This window comes from Microplitis mediator, chromosome 3 (genome assembly GCF_029852145.1).
Source record: "Microplitis mediator isolate UGA2020A chromosome 3, iyMicMedi2.1, whole genome shotgun sequence".
Classification (NCBI taxonomy): Eukaryota; Metazoa; Arthropoda; class Insecta; order Hymenoptera; family Braconidae; genus Microplitis; species Microplitis mediator.
The window spans coordinates 8,603,402-8,628,044 of record NC_079971.1 but is presented as its reverse complement, the minus strand read 5'-3'; the positions used below and the strand labels follow the sequence as shown (position 1 = coordinate 8,628,044).

General features: G+C 30.6%; 4 protein-coding genes across 6 annotated transcripts in view; 3 read left to right on the top strand and 1 right to left on the bottom strand.

Moving 5' to 3' along the window:
* The window catches only part of LOC130665629 (kelch domain-containing protein 10 homolog), a 31,956-nt gene extending 27,590 nt beyond the window's left edge, over positions 1-4,366 (top strand). For all 3 annotated transcript variants that reach the window (XM_057466090.1, XM_057466088.1, XM_057466089.1), the window contains exon 4: positions 3,717-4,366. In XM_057466090.1, coding sequence (XP_057322073.1) covers positions 3,717-3,968 — 252 coding nt within the window. In that variant the 3' untranslated portion in view covers positions 3,969-4,366. The remainder of the gene's footprint in view (positions 1-3,716) is intronic.
* LOC130665639 (uncharacterized) lies at positions 78-1,031 on the top strand. Its single transcript, XM_057466107.1, has one exon. The coding sequence runs from the start codon at positions 284-286 to the stop codon at positions 992-994; it is 711 nt and encodes a 236-aa protein (XP_057322090.1). The 5' UTR covers positions 78-283; the 3' UTR covers positions 995-1,031.
* Positions 1,494-2,445, top strand: LOC130665637 (uncharacterized). Its single transcript, XM_057466104.1, has one exon. It carries the CDS (start codon positions 1,562-1,564, stop codon positions 2,414-2,416), a length of 855 nt encoding a protein of 284 aa, XP_057322087.1. The 5' UTR covers positions 1,494-1,561; the 3' UTR covers positions 2,417-2,445.
* Positions 4,364-15,962, bottom strand: LOC130665632 (lissencephaly-1 homolog). The gene is made up of 7 exons (XM_057466095.1): positions 15,793-15,962; positions 14,742-14,909; positions 12,427-12,580; positions 11,999-12,205; positions 11,108-11,518; positions 10,678-11,026; positions 4,364-8,230 (listed from the first exon to the last, which is right to left on the bottom strand). The coding sequence occupies exons 2-7, from the start codon at positions 14,777-14,779 to the stop codon at positions 8,157-8,159; spliced, it is 1,233 nt and encodes a 410-aa protein (XP_057322078.1). The 5' UTR covers positions 14,780-14,909; positions 15,793-15,962; the 3' UTR covers positions 4,364-8,156.
* Positions 15,963-24,643: the final 8,681 nt, after the last annotated feature.

Below are 24,643 nucleotides of genomic sequence, written 5' to 3'. Positions count from 1 at the left end.
TATTTAAAATTTGAATTATTTTTTTTAATGTTTTTCATAAATAATTCGTCTTTATATTAGTACTAGAATTTTTGTTACAAGCTAGTAATTAATAATTATTAGCATAAATGAAAAATTTTATTTGGCTATAATTGTTGAGTATTAAAGTATTTTGTAAACTATTAGTCGTACGAAAAAATTAAATAAGACAAAAATTATAGAGAATTAAATTTCTTTTGAAAGAGTACCAAAAAGATATAATTATTTTTGATATTAACGTAAATATTGATATTGTTTGTAACGAATGGCGACTGAAACAGTAACCAATCCAATAGATCCAGATGATTCATACATGCAATTATTAAAATTAAGTGAAATTGGTGAAGGTGTATTACATAATTTTTATGGCATTGATAAAGCAGCATTCAATATTAATATTATTAATAAAATAGTATTATTGTGCCAAAAAAAGGAATATGGTATCAAAGATTTACTTGAATTGCGGGATATTACAAAATTGACAATATTTAATCAATATATTGATGAAAAAAATATTGATAGGATTAATCATTTAGAAAAATATATTGATGTTTATTTATCAGCGATTTGTCGTTATAAAAATCAAAATTATCATTTTGTGCGTAATAAATTATTACCATTGTTGCGTTTGAGAACTAAGCCACCATTTAGTGAACCTGATTTAATTGCAAAGGGTACAGTATCACTTAAATATCCTGAAACAAATACTAAACGTAAAATCAATAATAATATTGATATCATTCAAATGATAAGATCACAACAATCACACATTCGGAATACACCATATGAGCTTTTAGCTCGTGATAATCGTTCAAATAATTATGGTAATAAACAAATTATACTAAGTGGTTCAGTATTTCTTACTTTAGCAACAACTTTAGTTAACTTACAAAATGTTATGTTGAAAAATAATAATGAAATGGGATTTTATGTCAAACCATTTTTGGAAGTTAATACATTAAATTGGGAAATTTGATATTTATATTATTTTTAGAACAAAAAAATATTTTTTTCATTTTAATACAAGATAAACTAAATATCAGCGATAAAAAAAAATGTATGATATTTTTTTGTACTTCGTTAAATATTAAAAATAAATACGGCTTGTTGGTACTCTTTCCACACGGAAAAAAATCCTCCTCTGCCGAAAGCGCAAAAAGCGTCCTGAGCAGATCTTGAGCAAACTATGCGCAAGTACCTGCTGCAAGTTTCTTGGGCAAGAAATGCGTCAGAAGCTTTTGGCTGCACCATGTTAGAAATATTTTCAATATTCTTGCCTACAATACCATGAGCAAATGATGTACATTTTTTAAGTCCTTGCTACACAATCTTACGCAAGGCACATACGTAGAAAGAAACACTAAGTAACTGTGGGCTTTGCACAAGGCTTTTATACAAAAGCCCTTGATTAAGTACGTGTTACTTGGGTTGATAAATAACTTTTTTTAATTTCTGTTATAAAATTATCCCTTTATATAGATGTATAAATATTCTAAATAATTATCATTATCAATTATCGACTTCTTCAAAATCTAAATACATAATGTTGAAATTTAGCGATTCAATAAAACGTAAAAATAACGACAATGAAATTAGTCTTGACGATGACGTGATAATAATGCAAAAACCACAAAACACTCGTGATTCAGAATTATCAAGTGAAAATTTTAAAGTTTACATTGGTTTGAAACCATACACTGTTATGTACAATTCAAATGAAGTAAATAAATTAATGCAATACATCCATCACATTATTGATTACGCGTGGAATTATATTGAAACATCGCGATTTACAAATTTAATCGATAATGTTTGGCATGTTGCGATCAATATGGTATCGACAATACTAAAATTCAATAATTTTACGGGTATTGATAAATGCAAGGTATTAATTACTGAAAATAGTGTATTGCTTAGCGAGCCAATTGTTATTACATTAAATAATCCATCAATGACAAGTAATTTATCAGATAATGTTAATGACTCATCAGTTATGTCTTTGGAAACACAATCGCAGTCACAATCAGGATTACAACAACCGTGTGTTATGGTATCGCGTAAATTATTACGAGAATGTTGTAAAATAAATCAGTTGCCACAAATAAAATTTGATGATAATACACGATTAGAAAATTTAGAAGAACATGTTATAAATTGTGCTTATGAGCATGTAAGAGAAGTTCCATTGCAAGAAGAATTATTACAATTATTAGTTGCTGCGGATCATGCTGCTAATCATTTTATGGAAGAATTAACATATCAAAAAACTGATTACATTAATCATAAAAATTTTGCACGGTCATTTTATACATTACATTCTAAAATAAATATACAATGTAAAATGAATGCTAAACATTTGCCATTAAATTTACTTGCTCGTTCGGATTATTATGTTTGAATTTATAATTATGGATTTTAAATTAAATTAAAGATTTTTTTTTTTTAATAATTATTAATAATAATTTATTTTTTAGGGTTTGTAATGCCGGGAAAAATTTGAATTATATTAAAGATATTTAGATGTATTGGCATATAAAATAAATTAAATAGCTTTAAAAAATAAAAATGTTAAGTTCCAGCAATAAAATTTACTTTTCATGATACCAGCATCGAAACTTAAAGTTTCAGTGTCTTTACGGCCAGTCGAAATAAGCTAATTTCAAGCCGATGCTGCAAACAACTGCTAGCGAATTCGTAATTCACAAATACCTTTATACAGCGGGTAAAAACATGCGCGTTCCTTCTTGAGGAAAGAAACACAATTGTTTCTGCCCGGTGTTAGTTATATTTAATGTTCATTTGCAACCTTCTTACTCTCATTTGTTTGCTTGTCACTTCAGTTTACTCATTTTATTTTATAAATGACAGTTTTAATTAACCCAATAAATTTACTAAAAAATCAGTGAAAATAATATTTTTGTCTCATTTACTATTTAATAAGTGACTGTAAATCACAGATTTCTTATTCTCTAACAGTTCTCTGCATCATAGGCTTGAAATTAACTTGTTTTTTACCGGCTGCTGACATTGAAACTCGAAGTTCCGATGCAGGTAATCATGAAAAATATAGTGTGTGACTCAGGATAAAACACGAGTTAAGACTGCGGGTGATGTCAGCCCTCGCCTGCGGCTCGGGCAGCCAACTTCACCCTATTCTGAAATCATCTTGTTTCATCCCTTGGCACACAATATACTATTCATGTAAGTCATGTAATGAAATAGTATATTACATACCTAGGGCAGTAAAATAAGAAAAGTCTCAGATCACATGTAATTGTAGGCCGAGGCTGACAAATATGTCGTTCTTTTCTTTAATGAGAAAACAAATGATGAAAATTAGCACATGCGCCATTCTTCCAGCTGAGGCAAAAATTGAAACCATCAGGTACAGATCTGTCGAAAAATAGTATACAAACCACGGAGAAAGGTATGACGTCCCATTCTGCATGTTTGCCACTTATGCATATGGGTTAGAATGCCCTACTTTTCTCCTTTGGTGTGTAATATACTATTATAACTCTGACTGCATGGCGCTGACTTTAGACATTTAACGGCGTTTTTCGTCGTACATTCATTACATAAACTAATGCATACTCTAGTGACATACTTAGAGCATTATACCTATGACGCATGATATATAAGATACTGTCTATTTCATTAATTGAATTTATAATTATAAATTAATTATTATTTATTAGATAAGGAAGATTTCAAAATTGATCGGTTATTTTAAACTATCGACGAATAAAAATAAAATACAAAAAACAATGGACACAAATGCTCCGGATATTTCAAACAATTCAATAAAATTAAAAGATATTTACAACAATGAAACACGTAAAGGCATATTGCGATATTTAACTTATTTATGGATTCGTTACAATAATAAAAACCGTGATGAAAAAAAGGCTAACGAAAAAATAAATTTACCAATGGATATTAGTTCCTAATAATTCATCCCTACTTTATTCAATTAATTACCAATAATTAATTAATTACATTAAAAAAAAAAATACTTTACATAAAATTGTATAATTATAATAAATAAAATTTACTTACTGCTGTTGTTTAGATAATAATTTATTAAACATAATTAAAAAATCAATTACTGTTAACTTTCAAATAAAAATAAATGATAAAATATAGTTGCATAATAAATGGATTTCCAGAAATTTTTATTGACACAATTGCTGGATATATCACAAATTATCAATTAATACTTATTTTATCATTGAATAGTAATCAATAATCAATAATTAATTAATATAATAATATTCTTTAACTTCGCGCAATGAAGCGAGATTGAAAAACATTCTGCACTCTAGTGAAAGCATCTACAATTCAATTTAATTTTTTTTTATTTCTTTTAAAGTATATACTTATATTTATATTTATATTTAAATATACTTATATACTGTTATTACTAAAAATTGTGAAGATTTAATAATTAAATAAAATAGACATATACGATCCTATTTGACATTCATCACCATTACAATTAGTAACTCTTTAACGTCTATAATTTAAAATGAGAAAATAATTTTTTTCTTTTTTTTCAAATAAAGATTAAGGACATTCTCAGGCAGTACCCCTCATGTTTTTAAAATATTTAATGACCTTGAACTGTCATAACAGTATTAAAATTTTATTAATCAATTTAAAAAAAATCAAAGCATCAATTGAAAAAAAGGACAACGCAGTTGCAATTTCGCCAAGATATAGATTTTTTTTTTAAATTACTAATATCACAGTTGTTATCAATTAAGAGTTGAACGAAATTTGGTAAAAAAATTTGGCATTCCAAATTATAATTTCGACATGAAGATTTTACTGAAATTTATTTTCCAAATTTTGTTTATCTCCTAATTGACATCAACTGTAAATAATTTTTTTAAAAATCTATGTCTCGGCGAAATCGTAACTGCGTTATCTTCTTTTAAATTAACGCTTTAACTTTTTTTTGATTAATTATCAAAATTTTAATACGGTTTTTACGATTGAAAGTCATTGAATATTTTAAAAAAGTGGGGAGCACTGTCTAAGAATAACCTTAATTGACTAAATTTAGATATATGTGATGAAAAATTAGATAACAAAAAAGAATACAAGTCTTGAGAAATATATAGTCGGACATGTTGACAATTAGATGAACAAATTGGAAATAAGAAATATATAGACGAACTGAAATAAATAACCATCAAAATTGGCTTGCAGAAGAAGGAGAACCGCCTAGAAAATATCAATAATTTTGAATACGTTGATAATTTTCTGATAAAAATTACTAAAATTTATTACCAATCAAAGGACATTTGTTGTGCATCAAAATTTTTCTAGTTACTCCTACAATTGCAAAGTACGTAAGAATATACATGATATTAATCATTAATTAAACAATGCGCATGATAATTAATTTATATGCTCACTAAATGTCATCAGGGTATGAGACTTTGATACATGACTATCGGTGAAATAAATTCTTTTTTTACCTTCTGATAGATAAGATTTAGGCTTTAGACATCCATAGTAATTTTGAAATATAATTAAAAATGATTTGAAAAATAAACCTAAAAAAATTATGAGTGTGAATGCAGCTGAGAATTAGCAGTTCTTTAAAATGTGGAACAAACAAGTAAAATTTAGATAGAATAAAAATTTAAAAATGCGTATTTAGATAATTGAAAAAAAAAAAAAAAAAAAAAAAATACACGGATCTCTTTCAATTTCATTATTTTCATTAATTAATTTATTTATTTAAAATCTATAAATTATCTCATGTCTGCTACATTCACACTCATAAAAAATTCACAATTTTTCGAGTCAGATATATTGGACCCGATATTTTATATCTATTAATTTTAACTGGATGTGTATTATTTGCGCAAAAAAAATTTAATTGGATTCATACACTTTAAATGTGTCTACATATATATATATATATATATGTATTTAAAAATAATTTAATTAATGTTAAATCTTCATAAGTGATAAATAATAAATCAACTAATTAACTATAATTATTGTTATAAAAATAAATGATTTGCGTTATATAATTTGAAGGTCTTAAAATAAGCTAATAAAAAATTTAGCTGTAAGATCAAATGGTAAAGTATGAAAAATTAAAATTTTATTAATTAAAACAATTAAAATTTTACAACGAAATTTTAAATTAAAATTTACGTCTCTATGGACGTTATCGAGTTGGAAAAAAAATAAAAATAATGTATCTGATAAAATATCCTGAAATACTGTTAATAAAATGTATTTTTATTGCAATAATCGTCTGGCACAATTAGAAATTCTCATTAAAATTATAAATATTATTTAAAATAAAAATAATAATGAGTAGTTTGACATTAAAATAAATATTTTCTTTTATTTTTAATAATTCATTTTATTTTGTTTTAAAATAAGGAAAAATCATGTCAAGTTTCATTTAATTGTTAAGTGGTGCCTCGCGAGTCAGGAAAACAGATCAATATTAATTAATAACAATTACTAAAAAAAAAGTACTATTTATAATTATAATTTTCTGTATTCAATATTTTTTAAATGTATTCTACAATTAAGAAAATAATATTAATATTAACAAATAAATTTGACGAATGAAGACGTAGAAAAAGACACGAAGTGACTTGAATAAAATTGCACGTGTCATAAATTATAAAATAATTATAAATAAAATTAATTTTATTTATCTGTCAAATGTGTTTTTTTTTTAAATCATTATTTTTGTTCTACTTCACTGTCTTCATTATTAAACTAACAATCTAAAGTTAATTTAATTATTTAAACATGTAACTAATGTAAACCAGTTTATTATTTAATAAACTCATTAATTAATATTTTTTTGTTTTAAATTCATTTTAAAAATGACTACAAGGTACTAAGGTCTTTTTAAATTATTTATTATTACGATTATTTTATTTTTCTTGCAGTGCATATTATGTTTTATTTTTTCATTTTCATTGTATTTTAAATCTCATTATTTATTTAGTAAACTTTTTTTTTTCTATCAATTTCTACGTTGGATAAACTTTTAATTTATTAATCTCGATGGACGTCAGGCCTTTAATTATCAGTGATGCATTATTTGAATATACAAATTACAAATATTAATTATTAATCAAATTAGTTAATTAATAAAAAAATTTTATTTTTTTTTTTGACTCGCGTGACGTCTCACCGTAATTAGAAAATTTTATATTTCAATTAATAAATTTTAAATGTTAATAAAAATTAATAATAAAAGCTCATGATTATACCACTACAGGTTTGAGTTTTATATTATTTAATTAAATAATTCATTAATTAATTTAGCGTTTTAAGGTCGTAAGAAGCATGAGGAGGACGTTAAAAAAAATCTCACGTCAACGTCATACAGTCAATGTTCTCGCGACGAATTAAATTTAAAATTAAAAAAAAAATGTAGATATATATAAATAAATATTTTTAAATTTATCGTTCGTAAGTATATTCTTGAGCAGTAAATTTATTAAAATGAAAAATAATATAATTATCAAGAGATTAAAAAAAAATTCTGATGGATTTTTTTAAGATTGTTAGTTAGTATATATATGCATATGTATATATGTACACAGGATCGTCGCGTAATGTTTAAAAATAAAAAATGAATGAAAGATTTTTAATTTAAGAAAAAAAAAAAATTATGCCAAAGCTTAGGACAAGAACGCGCGTCCTCCCCGCGATCGAATTTTGTTCAACTTTATTCCAGTTTAATTATTAATTTTTAAATTGTTAAATTACCATTAAATAATATATTGTAGATTATATTTGATTATAAATTAAAGAGCCTTAATAATATGTTTATTATGTATTGTTGTTATTATTATTTTTTTATTATTTAATAATAGTAATAGTGTGTACGATAGCTGTTGTATGTAATTAGCTTACTCATTCGGCCGTTAACTTGTTTAATCTTTCTCTCGTTGCCTTTATTAAATATTCATTCACGTTACATCCACAAGCGCATCTGCATCTTCGTCTTCCTCGTCTTGGTTTTGTATACTTTACTTTTATTACTTAAACTTTTATTTAGTTTATTTTCGATATTTATGTATAAAGAAAAAAATTTTTTTTTAAATAAAAATATTTAATAATAAATATCGAAAATTCGGTGACTAGCGACATTCCCAAATTTTCACTGTCTGATCTACGCTACCAGTTACCACATAAGGATGGCTTTTGTGAAAATCTGTAAAATAATTTATTAATTATTAATAATTACTATAGGGCAACAATACCAATTATTTATTGAATAGTCAAAAGAAATAATTAAATTTGACGACTCCAATATATATTTTATAAAATTTCTAAGCAATAAATCTTTGATATAGAAAATAATTAACATAATAATTATTTCTACATTTAAATTAAATATTTAGAAGCTTAAAATAAGAATATATATTTTTCTTAAATGGCAGTCATGAACGCGCGTGTACTCGCTTCAATATACATTTGTAAAATGTGACACGTGTTGTGTGTATTTTTAAACATTTATCAGTTTGTTATTCAAATTAATAAATTATAAACAAATAAATGTTATTGTTTATGAATGTACTTAAAAAATTAAAATAGAGAACTCTCGTTTCATTGTATAATATTAAACAATAGCCAATGTAATGCAAGCATCAACTATAAACTGACTCGAACAAGTACTCGATTAAATTTTTCAGTATATTGCGTGGCAAGGGATGGAACAAGGCGCTTTTAAACTAGGGTCAAGTTGACTGCCCGGGCTGAGAGCGAAGACTGACATCTGTATTTTCATGATTACGTGTATTGATACTTGGAGTTTTAATATCTGAAGCTGTCAGTTATTTTGACATTAAAAAAATAAGTGAAGTTCGAAATTTGAACATAGTAAATTATACACCAAGGTAGGAAAGTAGGATATTCCAACCCGCGTGTATAATTGCCTACACGAACCGAAGGTGGATTAGGATATCCTACCTCCGTGGTGTGTGTACAATTTTTCACTAGATCTGCACCTGAAAGTTTAAATTTTTGCTTCTGTTTGTGGGAAAAATGACGCATGCGCTAATTTTTATCATTTGATTTTATCATGGTAGGAAAGAACGACTTTCTTCCCTCTAAACAAGGCAGGACTGTAAACTTTCGGTGTAGATATGGTGAAAAATTGCTTTTATCATGTACCTGAATATTGGAACGTTTTTCGCGCAACGAAAATGAAAAAAATTTATGCAATTTGGCTGCTTAAGAGTGACAACGGGTAATTGGGGGTAGCTGAAATTTTCGGCTGACATACTAGCGCCTATGCGAAACCTTTCAGAAATCTCGATCCAGTAGATTTTTTACTTTTAATTTTGCACACCTCGGAGAGGTAGTGCTCTATTGTCACCAAATCAAAAAATCACGATCCACTCATCTTAAATCATTTCCACCAACTTTATTTGTTTTTTTATTTTCGTTCCGTGAAAAACGTTCAGATCTTCAGATACACCTTTTATCCCTAGGGATGAAAGTAGTTGCTTTCATTTTGCTTATTGAATTTTAAATTTTAGCATATGTCACAGTTGTCACGGCACTAGCCTGCAATTAGTTTGTTTCAACTGCCTAAGCAAGCATTGAAAGTTCAAGTTTCAGAACAGGTGCCATGAAAATTTAATTTTAAACATGTTATTAAATTTAATAACTAATCGTTACTTAAACACAAATTTAATAGAAATAATTTATTCTAACGTGGATGTCATTCAGAAATGCAAATAAAATGTGTACAATAATTGAAAGTTATCTTTTCTATAACTATATATACTGATATCCAATTTTAAAACCTAGTAACTGACAAAAATAAAATTTGTCATAAAATCAATAAAATATATTTTAGTTTAGCCGCTAGCACTAAATGCACTTACTAGGTGTAACAAAATTAATATCTTTATGAAAGAAAATCAAATTTTTATAAAATCTTTACTGAGTTATGTGTGAGTCTCCATTAGAAGCAAAAATTCCAAAAAATCGATCTCTAAAAATTTGTGAGTTATTGAGTTTGTAATTGGGCAGCCGTACATATATATATATATATATATATATATATATATATATATATATATATATATATATATATATATATATATATATATATATATATATATATATAGAATGAAGATATCGTTTTTGGCCACTTTAGGGCCCGATTTTGATACTTGAAAAATTAAAATTAAATAATTTGTAAAATACGCAATGACATAATTAATTTTTAAAATGTGTAAAAAGATACTTTTATTATACTATTACAAAGCAAGTTTTTTTCATTCTTTTTCATTAATTAAAAAAAAAAGTATTAAATGTCCAAAAAATGGAGCAGTTGCCTAAAATGGTATTTTTACCCTATATGCCTTTCATAGTTTATACGTATATATTTTCGCTTGATCGGGTATTGAGGGTATGTGCTGATCAATTACTAAGGCTTATCGTATTCTAGTGATCATTTACAGGAATATTAGATAAATTTTTTTTTTAACCCCAATTTAAAATAAATATTCATATAGTATAAAATCTAATTAAAAACTCGTTTATTTTATTTATAAAACTTAAAGTAGCTAAAAAAATAATGAGGATGTTTTATGGGTATTGTAACCCTGAAATAAATAATTAAAATAAATAATTAATAAAACTTACCGATAGAAGTGCAAAAATGAACATGTGCCTCAAGCGTTTTCATAGCACGTTTATTACGTGTATCCCAAACTCTCATTGTCTTGTCATCAGACACACTGACAATAAATTTGCCACCAGGATGGAAGACGATACCGCGTACCCAATTGTCATGACCAAGTAGTACAAATAGACAAACACCAACGCTGACATCCCATACGCGAATCGACTTGTCACGGGATCCTGATGCTAAAAATGGGCCTTCGTGGGCTCCTTTGTTGTCAGCACCAGCGGCGGCATTTATTGCCGCTCTCGCACTTTCTGGTGCCCAAGCAATGCACTCTACAACATGATCATGGTCACGTAATTCGACCTGTAATAAATAAATTATATCCAATTAATAATACGATAATAATTAAAATATAAGTTAATTATTAATATTAAAAATAAATACTTTGGTCTCTTTAGTAGCCATGTGCCATACTCTTACAGTCTGATCATTAGAACAACTGGCAATTAATTCACCACAAGGACTGACCCTTGCCATTCTAACCCATTCTCGGTGCCCAGTTAATGTTTTAACGCAATAGCCGGTAGCAACTTCCCATATTTTAATGGTTTTATCCCGTGAGGCACTCACTACAAAATCACCCTGTGGTACAAATACAACTGAATTGACATTATGGTCATGACCGTGCATTGTTTTAACACATGCAAACGACTGGTGAAAGTCCCATATCTTTATAGACATGTCTGCGCTGCAAGACACCAGTAATTTTCCTGATGCATCGAATGCCACATCTTGTACACTGTCTGTATGTCCCTTCAGGGTACGTTCAAATTCACCACTTTCAAAATCCCATACCTTGTTAAAGAAAACAACAAAAAAAAAAATAGATTAAAATAAATTTATTATTTTCATTATTCAATTATCAAGCTGCTGGAGGCCATAATGTTTAACGTGTTAGTTTTTTAAACTAATGGATTTGCATAAAAATGGGTAAGGACTTATATTATTTGTAGAGAATTTGATTTTCTACAAAATTGTATTCATACATTTTTATCATGTCTCTAATAGTTAAGCCAGAATTAAAATTTTTTTAAGATATCAAAATGATATTTTTAATAAAACTTTATTTTTAATAGTAACTGAAAATTTCTAGAGTTTAAGCTATTAAATGTACGTAAAAAATAATAAATATCTTTCTTATAGAGAATGAAATTTCCTTAATAATTGTTCTGATACATTTTTTCCATATCTTCAATAGCTAAGCTGAAATTTTAATTTAAAGTAAAGAAAAAAAATTAAAACTATCCGCCAGAATAAAAGTATTAATAAAATTACTTTAATCGTTGCATCTTCACTTGCTGATACAATAAGACTGAATACAGGATGAAAAATAACTCGATTTATTGGCGCTCTGTGACCAGTCAAACAATGTTTCTCAGGTGGCCTGGGAATCCATTCTGTTGACGAACGTTTTCCTCGTGTTGGTGCACCCTCTATGAATTCTTTCTCGGCTTCAGACAGCTTAGACTCTAATTCCATTACCTGTAATTTACATTTATTATTATCATCATCATCATCGTTATGATCATCATTATTATTATGTGAATTTCACACGTACAATAATTATTTAACATTGTACTTGTTAAAATTTTTTTATTTTTATATTTTACAGTAATTAAAAATTTAAAAAATCATAACAACAGCAACAACAACAACAACAACAACAACAACAATAATGATGATAAAAAAAAAAAAATATTTACCTTTTTCTGTAGTCGTATAACGGATGTCCATTTTTTCTCAAGCAACCCACCGTATTTGCGTTCAACTTCACCTGGCATATCAGCTTCCTTTTTGAATGCTTCCAGAGCATCTTGATAGCCATTAGTACTTAAATAGTCTGCAATCGCCTTATTTCTAAAATAAATATAATATTCATTTATTTTCTACTATTATTATAAGATAATTAACTACAAATAGGTCACAATAAATATTTAATATACTTTTTATTTTTTTGTTTTCGACTGATAAAAAATATAATAAGGTTGTAAGTCATATAGAGACGTGAGAAAATATTTTTAATAAACATATTTGTATATGTCTTTAAAAGTAATAACATAACTGTTACACCTGACTTCTTATATTATTTATGGTGTTGTTAAAGTATGTACTAGACTAGGCTAGAGTAATTTCGTCACGGGCGTGTCGGATGCGCAAATAAAAACGTGAGGGTAGATTGTGGCCTTTTGTTTCAGATAATGATACTTGAAAGGAGTTTGAGAACAGAAAAACATCAAGAATATGTATCTCTCTCTTTTTAAATATATATAACAGGGTGAAAGGCATCATCATTTTATAGTAAGTGCTTTAAACTTTATAATGATCAATTGTTATTGTAAAGTTCATTCAATTTTTATTACATTAGAGAAATTTTCTATTAATATAAATATAAATCATTTAGAATATATAATTTATATAATCAATCGAAATCATGTATCAAATATAAATTAATATGAATACTTGTATAATGGAAGTAAACGAATTTAAAGCACTGAATTTTTATGCATTAATTACAATTATTTCAATACTTGAACTTTTTTTTTTAATTTAATATCATTTTTAAAAATTTAAGTCCGGCAAATTGCTTGACTGGGACATGTTGAGAGTAATGCACAACCTCAAACGCTTCGCGTTATGAGGCGTGCAAAATATTCTTATTATGAACAATTTTTATTTAAAACGTGATGCTTTTAATCATATTATTGAAAGTAAATTCATTCGCGAAAAAGTTTAATAATTAATAAATTTTTTTATAGAAAATTAAAAGTTCAAAGGTCATTTTAAAAAAATCGCGTCAGTCCCTTCATAAAATAGTCAAAGTTTAAAATATTTAAGAATTTTAGTTTTTTAAATTTAAATTATCTCAATACCTTTAAAAGACCGCTACTTTTTAATTAGTATATAGAAAATTTTATTGTCAACAAGATATATATATATATATATATATATATATATATATTTATCTCAAAACCAGTACAGATAGCCCAGAAGCTTGTTTTTTTTTTAATCAAAGAGAAAAATGTAAAGAATGTTTCCTATTACACTGAAAATTCTTGACCAAAAAAAAAAAATAGACAAATTTAAGAAAGTATTTAATTTTGAGAAAAATTTTTTTTGTTCACAAAAAATATTTACTTTCAATTAAGTAGATGTCAAAAAAAAGTTCTATACAATTTTTCCGAGTGGTTATTTTAGTTTACAAGAAAAATGTACCAACTAATATACTAATTATTGAGCAGTAATGAACTATCGTCAAAAATACTTATAAATTGATATGATCATTACACATAATTACGATGACTAAAAGTAAGCATTGATAATACAAAATAATATATGACTAGAACCATGAATAAATTATTCTAATCATGTAAACAAAAAAAAATTAGTTGTGCTTAAATATAAAATATTTAATAAGAGATGAAAATAAAAACTAGTCAAGTGTCATAGGAGGAAAATGACGTAATTTTGATTTTAAGCTAACAAGTAACCGAGAATATAAAAGTATAAAATATATATTTTTATTAATCAATATGCATGATTGCTCTCTTTTTTAAATATAACTCTCTTTCTCTAAAAAAAAAAAAAATAGTCTCCATCGCTCTCTGGCTTTTAACATTATTGTGACTTTTCTCCAGTTCTTCCTAGCGCTTTCTCTGTCTATCACTCTCTACAAACACACCGTCTATGCACGTAACTCTAGTTTTCCGTATCGATCGCACAGTTTGCGCTTGCTCAATAAAGATACACCCTCATTCACCCTTGTCCTCATCTTCGCTGTCTTCCTCGTCTACATATTAATGTCTTGCTAAAATTATACACTTATAGCCCTCGAATTTTTAATTTCAAATAATTTAAATATTTTTATTATCTACTATTCTTAATTGTCAATGCAAACAAATTAAAACAATTATTTAAAATTTAAATTTTTTCAATAAAAAAAAAGTCGATTATTGAATTAATTAATTTATTAACTAATTAAATAAATAAATATATAAATTAAACAAATAACAATACTTACAACTCCTCCCTCTGCCGTTGTGACAACACCATTTTCATGATCCTTGTGATAAACTCAGCTTATTCCACACTAATTTTTTTTTTATTTTAAATATATATTTAAAAAATAATAAGCAAGTCCAGACACTAATCAGTCGGCTCGCTTTTAATAAATCGCCATCAGCATCTTCTGTAAATAATTATTTATTTATTAATTGTTTATTAAACCACATAATGTAATTAATAATAATATATTTTAATATTATATAAACTTTATTTTGTAAGGATATTAAGGATAAGACCTTGACAATCGACGTCAGTAAAAAGAGAGACAGCATTTGCGACGTCGCAAAGTTTTTTTTTTCGCGATTATGTGTACCATTTAATCGATATTCCCTACAAGTTAATTCACATATATATAGATATACATAGAAACTAACCGGCTTCATATATTTAATATTACCCGGCTTTTATACATTATTTAATTACATATACTTTAATATATATACATATATATGTCTATTTATATATTTGTTATTAACTAGTTTAATAAAATGTTAATTTAAAAATAATATAAATATAACTGAGTAAAACTAAATATACATTTAATTTAATGACTTAAATAGAATAAGTAATAAATTAATTATTTTAAAAAACATGTCAGATAATTATTTAATTAACTTTATTTAAATAGAGTTAATTATTTATTAAAAATTTTATCTGACGCGAGCAATATCAAGAAAAATCAATTACTCATTACAACGTGTAAACTGTCTTAATGAATAAAAAAAAAGTGAGTAAGAATATTTTAATAGTACTTAAATAAATGAAGTATTGTTGATAATTAAGTAAATATGTGAGGATTGACAATTGATAAATATTTTAAAAAATATGTTGTGTTGAGAGAATAAAATATTAAATGGTTTGTTGTAAAATTGCGCACGGCCATTTTGCTACGAACCGTCACGTCTGGTTGTTGAAATAGCTTAGGAGTGTGTATGTTTTTTTAACGATGACATTTAATTATTATTATTGATAGCAGGTTATTTGGCTATTATTAATAAAACACTTACTTTAATAATGACGAATGAGGGTTGTAGTTAAATTTATAAATTATACACAGACACAGTACTGGTTTATGATGGTTATTATATATATCTATAGTAAATGAAACGATGAAGAAAAACAAAACCAATGTCAATCAACCATTCGGGGCCACTTCTGAGATCAGACTAAACTGTAAATATTCCCACGAGACGGCGCTTAGCTTTCACGCATGCGCACAAACTTTTTTTTTTAAATTAGTTTTTAAATGGCGGGCTAGAGATAAAATTTTGGGTTTAAATATTCCCGCGTAAATTTATTAATGGATAGATTTCAAATTATTTTTTTAATAATTATTAATTGATTAATTAATTAAGAATTTTAATAATAAATAATGATACTAATAATAACATATTAATTATAAAATTAATAATGAAAGAAAAACTGACGCATGCGCATTTATTTAAAATAATTTAGTGACAAAATGGCGCCAACACTGGAGAATTTTTTTAAACTGTTATGACCTCCACCTATCGGGAGGTCGATTAATTAATTCTCTATAAATTAATTAGCGTATACTAGGGCCACTTCGCCCGGGAGTATTTAAATACTCAGCTCTGGTAGGTTGATTATGAATTGGTGAAAGGCTGTTCAGAAAAAACGAGGTTTTCTAAGTTGGTTGAACAATTTTTAATTGTAAGTATATCTTTGCTTAGTACAACGACGTTCGCGCTCGAGCTTCTGGCTAATTCTGCCTTACAAAATCAATCTTAAAATTATTCTAAGTTAGAAGGGGCGTCAGCCCTGGAGACTATGGCGGGGTAAGGTTTTCTTATTGGCTGATGTGGGGACGTAGTCGGGGCCTCATGACGTCACAGAGTATCTCCGCCCCTCGAGGTTGAATCCTCCGTTCCGTGGCTTGGTCGATCCTTTTCTACAGTTGCTACGTTGTCTGGAGTCATGTGGTATTTCCCGCCATTAGGTCCAAGGCTTTCACCCTTACAGATGTTTGGACCGCTCGAATTTTATTGCGGTCTCTAATCGGCTTACCCTCCATTACTCAAGTTTTTTATACATAACAGTTTTAAGAAATTTTCTTATTAAAATTTATGGCAGGGTACTTGAATCTCTAAAACTACTTAACTACAAAATACACGGAATTTTTATAAATAACTTACAAATGTCTACAAAACTTTCTCTTAATTTTAACGAACAAAGGATTTCAAACATAAGTTCCTTTTATGGTTTTTCGTTTATAATTTTATTTTAAACAAGCTTCGAGTGACCAGATGTTTTATTACTCTTATTTATTACTTCCGAAAAACCCAAGAATTTCCCACGATTTATTTAAATATAATTATATTTAAATAACCCGCGTAAGAGATTGTTTGTTAACTCCGCGAGGGGTCATTTCGATCGGGCAGGTGGATCGCGATGGGACATCACACCTTCCCCCTTATTTTAAAGGTGTTACATACAGTAACAGCTTTATACTCTCTCGAGAGATCAAAACATACACATGTACTTGACATTACAATTGATCACAAAAGCACATCCATTTAAAAAAATCACAAATGAAGATTAAATGTATATCTTAACATTACGTTTCATGTTCTAAAGATAAGGTTAGTACAATTAATTTGTTTTTAATTACAATGTTGTTGTCTAAATACCATAACCTGAACATTTGTTTACATTTGTCGAAACACCTAGCTTATTTTAATTTTAAGATATTGCTTTTTATTAATTTCCTACTTTACTTAGGGCTAAATTAAATTAATTTTATTTTTTAGGTCGCATCAAAATTGCTTTTTATCCCGTGTATGATGAATTACATTTAACTACTTTGCACACACAGATACAAATGATATCGCGCAGGCACTCAGAACAGTTTATTCCTAATCTACGCGAATTACAATTTATTTTATTTTACGCTTCGTCATTGCTCTCGTCTGAACTATTTGGGTTATCCTCGAGGCGGATATGGGCAAGTTTTAATTTGTTGGTATGTACTATTTTCGTTCTATTATTGTTTAGAGCTATCATTACATTTAAGTCATCAAATACTTCAATTATTTCATAGGGACCGTCCCATTGGCGATCGAACTTCGACAGTCTCGGCTCTTTTAATAAATATACGAGATCATTGACCTTGAAGGTTTTCGGATTTTGGTTTCTGTCATAATAGGCTTTGGAACGATTTTTAGCGGCTTGAAGGTTTTCCGCGGCAGTGGCCTGCGTAATAGTAATCTTATTAAAAAGGTCGTCAAAATACTGTATATATGTCTTTGGGATCTTTTCTTTGGCGAATTCTGAAGGAATACGAGCCTTTTTCCCGAATATTAATTCATGAGGTGTAAAACCGGTGGATTCGTGAACTGAGGTATTGTATGAAAACATACCAAACACTATCCATTGATCCCAATCTTCATCTTTACAATAGTGTTTTAGATATTGGATGAATACGTGGTGGGCTCGCTCGAGAGACCCTAGTGATTGCGGGTGGAATGCCGTGGACTTAATTTGATTGATTTTAAAGATTTGGCAGAAGGTCTTCATCATCTGACTGGTAAAATTACTACCTTGATCAGTATGGATAGCTTTTGGGCATCCGAACCGTGCAATAAAATGTTTCGCAAAGGTGGTAGCGACCGTTACTGAGTCCATTCTCGGGATGGGGATCGCATCAGAGTACTTTGTCAAGTTATCCTGGATAGTTAATAAATAGCGGTTTCCGTCAAGGGTTACAGGTAGGGGACCCACTATATCCATTTGTATTTTATCGAACGCTTCCTCTGGGGTGTCGGTTATCCTCATTGGCTGTTTAGTTTTTACGCGTACTAGTTTGTTCGATTGGCAACTATTACAAGTTCGGACGAAATTTTCTATATCGTTCTTCATATTTTTCCAGTAGAAATCTTCCCGAACGCGATTGTATAACTTCCTGACTCCAAAATGTCCTCCGACTACCGAATTATGATATTCTTTAATAATATTCTTTTGCTCGTTTACCGGCGGGAATCTGATTTCGCCCGTACAAATCGTGAAATTATAGTTTTCATTCGCGAATTTATCTTTGAGGTTTTGTTCTAACAATTTCCAGAAAGGCTGAGAGTGTTCATTTTGTGCTTTAGAAAGACTTGCGGTTTTCACGTTTACATGCTCCATTAGATGTTTTAAGGCTGCGATACTACTTTCTACGTTACCAATATCCGCGCGCTCGTTTCTAGTGTTTTTAATTATTAAATGAAAAATGTAATTTACATTCCACCGAGTGGCAAGAGCTTCTCCCACGTTTCTCGGGTGTTGGAGTAGTTCTTCCACAGTAAACACGCCTTGCTGGAGTAACTCTCTACTCGATTTAGGTATATGTGTACAGTCTGCTGATATAAATTGGATGATGTTATCTTTACGCAAAATTAAACTGTCTTTAGTATAGGAAAATCGTAATGGGACTATGGCTAAGATCTTTCGAATCTCCAGGTAAGTATTTTTCGTCTGCTTATGGTTTGTACTATCGTCAATTACGTCATCTAGTTTTCTTTTTCTATACATTGCCTGGCAAACCTCCAGCGTGCTCTTATCACTTGCCTCGCACCACCGTACTCCGCTGTTACAGACTTCTGTGGCCTGAGGTTCCGGATGTACGTGCAAGGTCTTATCATATGAACCTGGTTCACACCACATTCCGCTGTTACGATCTCTGCTGTATCGAGGTTCCGGATATGTGTGTAAACCATCTTTACTTAAATTTGACTTCCACGAGAGCTCGCTGTTACAGTCTCCTAAGAGCTGAGGTTCCGAACGAACGTGGAGAGCCTTATTACATGAACCTGGTCCGCACCACATTCCGCTGTTACGATCTCTGCTGTATCGAGGTTCCGGATATGTGTGCTGGACCCCTTTACTTAATTTCGAGCACGTTGGAGTTGCACTTAAACTGTTTTTACTCGTTATCTCTATGTCTACATCAGTCAAAAAGGGTTTCTCCGCGAGAAAAATTGAACCAACAAATGCCTCTGCTAAAAATGAATTCTTTTCTGTCTCGACATTTTCACTCGTGGCGAGATCTACAACTGGTATCTTGTCTGCGCAGTCAAGTACCGATTCCAGACCTCTAGAGCTGATTTTAAGTATTTTATCTGAATTAATTTGTGCTTTTAAAGTTTCGTCTGTTATGCTGTCAACTGGATTACGTGAAAGAGAGTCAGCATTTGAATTAATTTTACCTGGTTTGAAAACTATTTCGAAATCATATTCATTTAATTTGATTCTCCATCTTAACAATTTAGAAACGGGATCTTTAGTATTGTGGAGCCACAGGAGTGGCCGGTGATCGGTTACTAAAGTGAATCGACGTCCATAAAGATACGGTCGGAAGTGTCGAACGGCGTAAATTATCGCGAGAAGTTCTTTCTCGGTAGTTGAATAATTAATTTCCGATTTTGATAAGGTCCGTGACGCGTAAGAGATCGGGAGGTCTTTACCTATTGGCCCTTGGCTCAATACGGCACCGAGTGCGAAATTTGACGCATCGGTAGTTACTACGAACGGTTGTTGGAAGTCAGGATATTGGAGTACGGGTTGAGTACAAATTGTGTCTCTGAGAGTCTCGAATGATTTTTGCTGGGCATCGCCCCAGTCGAATTTTATGTCTTTCTTCAAAAGACGCGTTAATGGTTTCGCTACTTTCGCGAAGTCTTTTATGAATCGTCTATAATAACCCACTAATCCCAAAAATGATTTGATATTTTTTCTGTTTTTAGGGACACGAAAATCTTTAACTGCACGAATTTTTTGCGGATCAGGTTTAACTCCTTCATGTGTGATAAGATGACCCAGATATACTATTTCCTTTTGAAGAAAGTGACATTTTTCTGGTGATAAAGCGAGACCAGCATTTTGTAGACGAGCTAGCAATTTTTTTAGTTTCCGCGAATGCTCTTCCAGAGAAATGGAATATACAACAATGTCGTCCATGTACACGAACATTTCGACTCCTTGGAGCCCGGTGAGTACACGGTCCATAAGCCGTTGGAATGTCGCGGGCGCGTTTTTCAGCCCAAATGGCATGCGATTGAATTCATAATGACCGTAGGGGGTAGAAAATGCTGTTTTATGCCGTGAGTCGGGGTCCATCAGTATCTGATGAAACCCTGAAGCAAGATCGAGGATGGTAAAATACTTCGCGCCACCCAGCTGGTCGAGGATATCGGTTATATTTGGAAGTGGGTACGCGTCACTGATCGTTTTATCATTTAACCCGCGGTAGTCAATTACCATGCGCCACCGCGGATTACCTGATGAATCGGGTTTTTTAGGAACAATCCAAACCGGTGAGTTGTAGGAAGAGTCTGAGTTTCGAATTATATTAGACGAAAGAAGCTCGTTTACTTGTTTCTGTACCTCATTTTTGAGTACCTGCGGATTCCGATATTGTTTTGTATTTATTGGTACTTCGTCCGTCGTAATAATTTTATGTTTCGTCACGTCTGTAGCCTGAAGTTTGTCGCCCGGAAGGTGAAATTGGTATGAAAATTGTTTCACTATTTCTAAAATACTTATTTTTTCTATTTCGTTTAGATTGTCGAGGTTAAGAGATTCAGTTAACAAGGCGAATCGTTGAGCTGCTGCTTGGTCAGTTACGTTCTTGGGAGATCCCGTACGCGCCGTTCGAGGAGACGGGGGCAACGCTTCAAAATCTTCGATTTCTACCGACGGAATTGTTAGATCGACTGCGCTGGTCAAGGTATTGATCGCAAAAATTTTGACGTATCCGTCCTTTGGCGTAGCTAGAACTTCACCTAGATGAACTCCAGGTCCAGCATTTATTTTTTCGATATAACCAGCTTCTTTCCTGTCATTTTTTATCTTAATAGTTATTAATTTTTTTGTTCTAGGAGGTAAATAATGTGATGTATGTCCGTAAAAGTCTATCTGTTCGTTACCTAGTATTAAATTTCCCGATAAATCGTTTTTAAAATTTAATTGAGCCTCTTGTTTTCGTAGGAATGGAGTACCGAGTATACCGGATTGTTCGATCGGGAACGTGCTCTGAACTACCTGGAATTTTATCGGTATCTCACGTACCATGAGCTCTGTCTCGCCGACGGTACGTATCGTTCCGGACCCGATCCCGGTGAGATTATAAATTATATTAGAATTGATGCGTATATCCGAGCTGATGGCATTTGTTTTAATTAGATTTAATTGAGCTCCCGTGTCAATAAGAAAACAAGCTTGATTATTTAAGAGATGATTATTATTCAGAGTGATTACCGGTAATTCTGCAGTTTGATCTGTTTTTAGTTGGTAATTAATCCGGTTGATTGTGAACGCAGGATCACTTCGCCGTTCCGAGTTGCGTTCGTCCGCGGAACGTTGTTCGCGTTTAAATCATTTTGTTCAGTGTTGGGTCTATAGTATTTACTGGTCTTGCGTTTACTCGGATCTTTCTTAAAACAATTGTCTTCGATATGACCGCGTCTAGAGCAAAAGTCACAGTATACCTGGTCTCGCGGTTCACGCTGTTTCTGCTGCTTCCAATCAGGGCAGTTTATTTTCAAGTGACCCGGCTGATCGCAATGAAAGCATTTTAATATTCTGTTCCCGATAATGGAGTTGACTCTAGCTCCCCGGTTATGAGCTCTGATATAAGGTGGATGTTGATGTTGATTCGAACCGAATAAGGATTTTCGATTTTCTGCTTCTCGTTCAAGAAGTGACGCGATATTCATTGCTTTAGCTAACGAGTCCGGCTCATCTCGAGTAATAAGCGAACTTAAAAGTGAACTCTGAAGTCCGCGCGTGAATCCCGTAATAGCGGCGTGATTTAAAAGAACCCTAACACCGACGGCTTCCGAAGTTTTATATTTTTCTTTTATGGCTTCCATACCACGGCCCAGAATTTCACTGACTCGAGCTCCGTATGACTCGATAGTCTCATTGTCTCTTTGTTTTAAACCCTTTAGTTCATCATGTATATGTTCTACGTCAAATGTCCGTGAGAAAGAGTTTTTTAAGAGGCTAATCAGTTCGTCAAGATTTTCAGGGTCGTTTCGATTCGCGATCAACTGGTCTGCTTGACCCTCAATTTTATTCCGGATTAACGCGAGTAAATTAATTTTATCCCGGGGGTGGATTAAAGAATCTGCAAGTTTGCTTTGCTTAATAAATTTTGACAATGTACTAGATCTACCGTCAAATCGCGGGACAAGATCGATAGCTAGTTTCAAGTTCATATATGATGATGAATTAGCGGTGATTTCAATATCTGAAGCATTCGATAGGACATTATAATTAGACGAACCCGCGTCTGAACTGGTCGATGCGATTGATACGGCAGCCGGCGCAGGAGGTGGGGGGACAATTACCGGATCGTTATTTAATTGATTATCTGGTACTTCGGCTCTATCATTGTCGTTATTACGATTTTGCCGACGCGTGACTCGAACGGGTGGGGTAGCGACGGGATCGTTACGACGACTTGCTCTACGTGTACTACGTGCAGGTGGCATTTTGATTGGTAAATATGTATATATATATCTATGTATTTATATGGGTTGAAATTGATTTTACGGTAAATTACTTATTTACTACTGGTCACTCAAGAGAAATTTAAAATTACGACAATTCTTATATCTATGGTTTACAATATTTAAGGTACTTATGTTAATACTGCGATGGAAATTTATTCTGATGTAGTAGATGTGGCACTTGTAGATCGTTGGATGGTGGTGAACTCCTGCTTGTAGATATTGTCGGTGGCGATGAACTCCTGCTTGTAGATATTGTGGGTGGCGATGAATTCCTGCTTGTAGATATTGTAGGTGGCGATGAACTCCTGCTTGTAGATATTTTTGATGGTAATTGAGAATTGCCTATAGAAGCTGAATACGGATGTTAACATTTAAATATTCCTTCTCGTTTGACTTGGATTTGAAGTGTCTAACTCGATCGAAAATTTTTAGTCTTTTTAAATGCCCGTGATTCGCAGAGATTTACTTGTGCGACAACTGGAATCACCCAACTCCGACATCTGTCCTTCGCTCAGAGGGAAACGCACAAAAAACCCCTGAGAGAGTGGTGGCTGGTCAATGGTAACTGCAATTTTGTATTGACGTCACTGATGATAAAATGTTTTACAATGAAATTGATAATTTATCTTCAGATTTATTTCTCACTTTTAACTTTTCACGATAAAACTAATTATTTTTCACTTTTCAGTTTCAAGAAATTATATTTAAAAAATTGTTTTTAATAAGTACTTAATTTTATTTATTCTATTTTAGCAGTTCACTGATCTAATGTACAAATAAATGTTGATAAATAAACTATTTGTCTTTAATATGAGTCCGCAGTAATTTATTTTAAAACACTCAAAGTTTATTACACTTATTCACTTCCACAGTCACTGATTTAACTTTTTATTGTTTGTATATTTTCACCAACTTGATTATTTTATTTATTCACCAATTTGAATCGCGTACCAAAGCCGGCGAATCCCACTTCTGACACCAATTTTGTTATGACCTCCACCTATCGGGAGGTCGATTAATTAATTCTCTATAAATTAATTAGCGTATACTAGGGCCACTTCGCCCGGGAGTATTTAAATACTCAGCTCTGGTAGGTTGATTATGAATTGGTGAAAGGCTGTTCAGAAAAAACGAGGTTTTCTAAGTTGGTTGAACAATTTTTAATTGTAAGTATATCTTTGCTTAGTACAACGACGTTCGCGCTCGAGCTTCTGGCTAATTCTGCCTTACAAAATCAATCTTAAAATTATTCTAAGTTAGAAGGGGCGTCAGCCCTGGAGACTATGGCGGGGTAAGGTTTTCTTATTGGCTGATGTGGGGACGTAGTCGGGGCCTCATGACG

Excerpts from the sequence above, each read along its gene's own strand:
- LOC130665639 (XM_057466107.1), top strand. The coding sequence starts at position 284 with ATGGCGACTGAAACAGTAACCAATCCAATAGATCCAGATGATTCATAC.
- LOC130665637 (XM_057466104.1), top strand. The coding sequence starts at position 1,562 with ATGTTGAAATTTAGCGATTCAATAAAACGTAAAAATAACGACAATGAA.
- LOC130665632 (XM_057466095.1), bottom strand. The coding sequence starts at position 14,779 with ATGAAAATGGTGTTGTCACAACGGCAGAGGGAGGAGTT. Across the intron at positions 11,519-11,998 it reads GTGAAGATGCAACGATTAAA|GTATGGGATTTTGAAAGTGG; the intron begins GTAATTTTATTA and ends TTCTTTAACAAG. Across the intron at positions 11,027-11,107 it reads TGGCTACTAAAGAGACCAAA|GTCGAATTACGTGACCATGA; the intron begins GTATTTATTTTT and ends TATTTATTACAG.